The sequence below is a fragment of the Bidens hawaiensis genome, unplaced genomic scaffold (assembly GCF_021521415.1).
Source record: "Bidens hawaiensis isolate Kalapana, Puna unplaced genomic scaffold, B.hawaiensis_p1.1 tig00046199_1, whole genome shotgun sequence".
Classification (NCBI taxonomy): Eukaryota; Viridiplantae; Streptophyta; class Magnoliopsida; order Asterales; family Asteraceae; genus Bidens; species Bidens hawaiensis.
The window spans coordinates 48,806-54,100 of NW_027498246.1; the positions used below are offsets into that span (position 1 = coordinate 48,806).

General features: G+C 30.6%; 1 protein-coding gene across 1 annotated transcript; it reads right to left on the reverse strand.

The window, feature by feature from the left end:
* Window positions 1–1,121: 1,121 nt before the first annotated feature.
* On the reverse strand, window positions 1,122–2,608 carry LOC143596284 (hypersensitive-induced response protein 1-like). The gene is made up of 5 exons (XM_077075098.1): window positions 2,381–2,608; window positions 2,143–2,263; window positions 1,962–2,053; window positions 1,797–1,893; window positions 1,122–1,715 (listed from the first exon to the last, which is right to left on the reverse strand). The coding sequence occupies exons 1-5, from the start codon at window positions 2,567–2,569 to the stop codon at window positions 1,354–1,356; spliced, it is 861 nt and encodes a 286-aa protein (XP_076931213.1). The 5' UTR covers window positions 2,570–2,608; the 3' UTR covers window positions 1,122–1,353.
* Between the last annotated feature and the right edge of the window lie 2,687 nt (window positions 2,609–5,295).

The following is a 5,295-nucleotide window of genomic DNA, read 5'->3' on the forward strand; positions in this document are numbered from 1 at the left end:
CTTTGTTTCTTCATTGAGTACCTTTATTCCAAAAGTCTTTTTAAGATGCATGTTATGTGTGCTCGATTTAACAGTTGTCTGGAGTGGCATTTTCAGAAAAATCAGTTTTCCCACTAAAAAATAATAATCAAATAGTTTATAAAATAAGAATTTTATCTAATGTTTAGTAAATAGTATAAAAACACATTTATATTTTAAAATGTATTTGTATTATGAAATACGTATAGTTTTGGTTTGGATTCTAAAGTTTTGGTATAGTCTCTAAACTTATAAATTAAATGTCTTAATTTTGGTGGTCTCCAAACAAAATGCATGTCATGTCCTAGACTCCTAGTTATGGTATAGTCACTAAACTTTTAAAATGCTAGTCTTGACTTTGGTATAGCGTCCGGTGCGTAACAGGGCATTATTAGGACCGATACACAACCCACCGGGTATTATAGGGGCGTGAAGGAGTATGGGCATTTTACTATAACAACCATATATGTCTTGAAGTGGTAATAATTGAAGGAGTATTAATCATTACGCATGGCCTAAACTTATAAATAATGAACTTATTTTTGCTAACATTAAGATTCTAAACAAAACCCTTTTAGTGATGATTTGTTATTTCCAAACGGGTTTAAAATTTAATCAACTGAGATTTAACACTGTTACATAAGAAAATGCATACCATTCTTTTTAATAATTTAATCAATTTAAAAAGCAACAAGTCATTAGTTTATTCTTTATTATTAACTCTTTTAACAAATATATTATCTTAAGATGCACTTAATGATTAATATAAAGGGACAAACATGAGCATATTACATATCAGACGTGTATGGCTAAATATAACAAATAGGTTCGAGCTCGTAACGTTTTTGCAAGTTTAAAACGACTTTATTGATATATGACATTTCACCTTGTAACAAGTTGTAAACGTAATAGTGCCACTTAAGTTTAATCCAGAAATTCATTTAAATAACATATAAACCATCTTCTACTACTCCCTTCCAACCTTGATCAATATAAAGACTTTGATTTTGATTACACTAATTTCTTAATATGATAAAAAACAACCCTAGGGTATAATTGCATAAATGATAAAAACAAACGCAACAAACTAAATGAACCAGAGAAGTATAATGCAACTGTGAAATTCAAACTCAAAAATATCCATACGCAAAATTAGATACGCAAATCCACCCGTTCTCATAAAGCAAAAACTCATATACATAGATCAAAGTAAATAACAAGATGATCAATTATATACGCACCGATCATACCATATACGCGTCATACTAAGTCAAGTCCCCAAAAAAAAACTATAGTATATTCATAGCAATCCCATCATATACCTTATCCAATCAACTACTCTCTAGCATTTTCAGCTTGAAGCAGACCCTCACGAACCTGTGAAGCAATGTCTTTAACCGCACCCGGTCCATGAGGAAGAAACACAGCATTAGACTTCGACGAAGCCCCAATATCTTTCATGGTATCAAAGTACTGAGTCAACAACACCATGTCCATAACCTCTTTGGCTGATGTTCCAGGCACGTTTTCAGAAAACGCAAGCACACTGTCCCTCAAACCGTCCACTATCGCTTGTCTCTGTCTAGCAATACCCAACCCAGACAGATACTTGGATTCCGCTTCCCCTTCTGCTCGCTTAATTTGTAGAATCTTTTCGCCTACCGCCTTCTCATTTGCAGCAACTCTCATTCTAGCAGCTGTTATCACAATTAACATATTATTATCAGACGTCATATTATCAGTCATTGATGTATCGGAGAATCAATTAAACTAAAGACCTGCATTGATCTCATTCATGGATCGTTTCACGTGTTGATCAGGTTCTATATCAACAATCAAAGTTTGCACAATCTCAAAACCATAACCGGACATCGCCTGAAACATAAGAACATAAGAAACATTTTTAAAATGAATATAGAAAAAGTAATAGTATTAAGTTTTACCTTCTCGAGCTCGTCTTCAACACCTTTGGCTATGTCATTTTTCTGCAGAAAAACATCATCCAATAGCAGCTTTGGTACACTAGCCCTAATTACTAACAACATAAATAAAATGTCATTAAATGATAACAATCATTATTAATCAAAACCAACAGAATATAACACAAAATATTTGGCATCTTACCATCGAATACATAAGCTTGAATCTGTTGCTTTGTGTTTGTGAGCTTATAGAAAGCATCAGCAGCCTTATCAGACAAAGCACGGTATTGTATGGAAGCAACCACAGTAACAAATACATTATCCTGAAATGACATCAAAACAATCCAATCAAACACGTGCATAAAACAGGGAAACAATAAAATTTTGGTAATATTACTAGGTATGATCAATGAAGGTCAATAAAGAAACGGTAACAGAACCTTTGTTTTGGTTTCACAACTAACATCAAGTTGATTGACACGCAGCGACAGTTGACCAGCCAACTGATACCCCAAGCACCAAGGCAAGCAGTGACAACCAGGTTGAAGAACATCATCAAACTTGCCAAAATGTTCTTTCACGGCTACATTAGACTGATCCACTTGAATGCATCCTAGAGCTTGACCCATGATTCAAATCTGGAAACAAATGGCATAAATATAAAAAGATTTAGTTATGCCTTTATAAACAAACTTTTCGTTCCATTTTATACATTAAATGATCAAACTAAAACTTTAAACACTGACTTTATCATCAGAGTGTTCAAGAAAAAACCGGTCCAAAACAGAAAAGGCCAAAAAAACCAAGCCGACATAACCTAACCGAAACAAAAACGGAAGTTTGGTTTGGTTTCAGTTTTGTGTATAATTAAAACCGAAAAAACCTAGGCGAACTTATAGATTTTCATTTATTATTTTAAATTTAGAGTAAATTACAAAATTTAATATACAGTTTAACACTTTACCCCAAATATTTTAGCATAAATGTATAGTAATCAAAAAAATTATCAACTAACCAAAAACTTTTAACCAACCTAGGCCCAAAATATTTAAGCCCAAACAGCAAAATCGAAAAACCAAACCCAACTAATAAGAGAAAAAACCGAAAACCAACGGCTTTTAAAAACTCAAAAGCCGAAATTTCTGTTTTTGATTTGGTTTTAGCCGAAAACCAACCCGACCCATGCACACCCCTACTCATTAAGTTGATAGTGGTGTCAGCTGAGAAATCGATAGCTTTGTGGTGAACATAAAAGATAAGTGGTTAATATCAATGGCTTGCATCCTACTTTTATCATCACAAGACTTTTATCGATCTACTCTGAAAAACTGTAACTCCAATGTACGGAGACAAAAATAAACTAATTTTCATTCTATTATTAAAAGTTAAAACCGTATAAAAATTCATAATAATCAGAAAACAACAAATTTATTTATTAAGACTAAATTAATAAACGACGTCAAATTACGTACTCAAAATACCAAATTCCACACATTAAAATTAAAATTAAAATGAAAATGAAAGTTGATATGCATAAAATATTAGTAAGATAAGATTTATAATGATAAAATCAAATAGTAGGATAAAAAAAGTTGAATGAATTAATTAAACTTACAGTGAAAAGGGAGTGATTAGGGTTTGAAGATGAATTGAGATCTGAGTTTAGTATGTGTACGTGTATGAGTGAGAACCGCGTTTCTTTCAAAAGACCAAAATACCCCTGAAAGGCATATCCACGATTCGCATCGTTGTCGATTAGCGGCGTACAATGCGAATAATAATAAGTTGATGATATCACATCATATCATAGAACAACTTTCTATTTCTATTGGTTCTTACAATTTATTTAAACTATTTTATAATCATCAACTTAATGTCATATTTTGTCATGTTACATGTCACTTGTCGTATTGCCACAAAATTGGCGTTGAGAGATATAGGTCTTAATGTTGGAACTGATCATCGTGTGATGTGTGAGCTGTGTCCGGAATCGGCTGACCATCTTATATAGTTCATTGTCAAGTGGCTAAATGGATTTGATCCGGTATTTATTGTTGGGTTTTTCATCTCATTTTGAATCGGTCAAGGAGTTATTGGATTACCATGTTTATACAAGAACAATAAGTTGGAGAAGGAGGTGACGCAAGCAATTTCAATTGTAACTTATTATTTAATACTAGTTTGAGCCACGTGTATTACACGGGAAATTGGTGAACATTTTAAAATTTGAACATTGATCAAAATACAATCGACAACACAATTATCATATATTGTTAATAAAATTGCAATTTATATTAAAATTATAGGAATTACTAAATAAACATTACGCAAATATTTACTAATAAGAAAAAATTACTTGTACAATACGTTTGCGGTTGTGTTGGTCAATATACATAATTTATCAATAATCAAAATTAATCAATGTCCGCCTGTAAATCTTGACAAAGCGATACAGGTGTCCGTGTGAAAACACGGGTTCTTTCAAGTATAAGCCAACCATATATAATAAAAAAAATTATGTATTAAATCTTAATCTTAAATATTTATATATATAAACGAAATCTTCTTAAATTCTCTCAAACCAACAGATTTCTTTATTTGTAAATGAAAGTTTATCATGCATTTAAACTGAATTCACGGGTATGGGTCTCACCAAACCCAGATAGCCTTTTAAACGGGTTATAAAATCTCATTATATTAAAAATTAATCTCATAAAATTTTTTATATGAAAATCCTATAAAATATGGATATACTAAAAATTAGTATCCGATTTTTTTAAATATACTAATTATAATTAAAAACAATTTTATTAAGTAAAAAAACCGGGTCATGGGTCTCACCAAACCCATATAGGTTTTTTAAACCGGGTTATAACATCTCATTTATTTGTGAAATCCTAAGTATATTAATAATTTCCTTACAATAAATAAAATTAAAATCTAAAAAATATATTAATATTATAAATGAATAATATAAAACAATCATGTATTACGGGGAATAAAAGCTAGTTATATATATGATAGCTAAAAAAAGAAGAACATGATTCTAGCATTCCAAAACAAACCAAAAGAATAAATTTAAATGGTTAGTATGTCAATAAACAAATTTATGATATTGTACTCAATGTATATAATGAAAATTTTTAAAGAAGAAAGTATTTTAATTTACTTTTATTTTATGTACCTGAAAATACTAAAAAAATAATAATAATAAAGCAATGCACGACCACTTCAATCCCATTTCGCATGTTCTTTTTATATAGCTAAATTGCTTCATTTTATTACTTAAGGATAAACATGATGTTAAAATATAAAAAGAAAAAAAGAAGAAAAAATAAATAAACATTAACACACT

Excerpts from the sequence above, each read along its gene's own strand:
- LOC143596284 (XM_077075098.1), bottom strand. The coding sequence starts at position 2,569 with ATGGGTCAAGCTCTAGGATGCATTCAAGTGGATCAGTCTAATGTAGCC. Across the intron at positions 2,054-2,142 it reads TCAAGCTTATGTATTCGATG|TAATTAGGGCTAGTGTACCA; the intron begins GTAAGATGCCAA and ends TTATGTTGTTAG. Across the intron at positions 1,716-1,796 it reads CATGAATGAGATCAATGCAG|CTGCTAGAATGAGAGTTGCT; the intron begins GTCTTTAGTTTA and ends TTGTGATAACAG.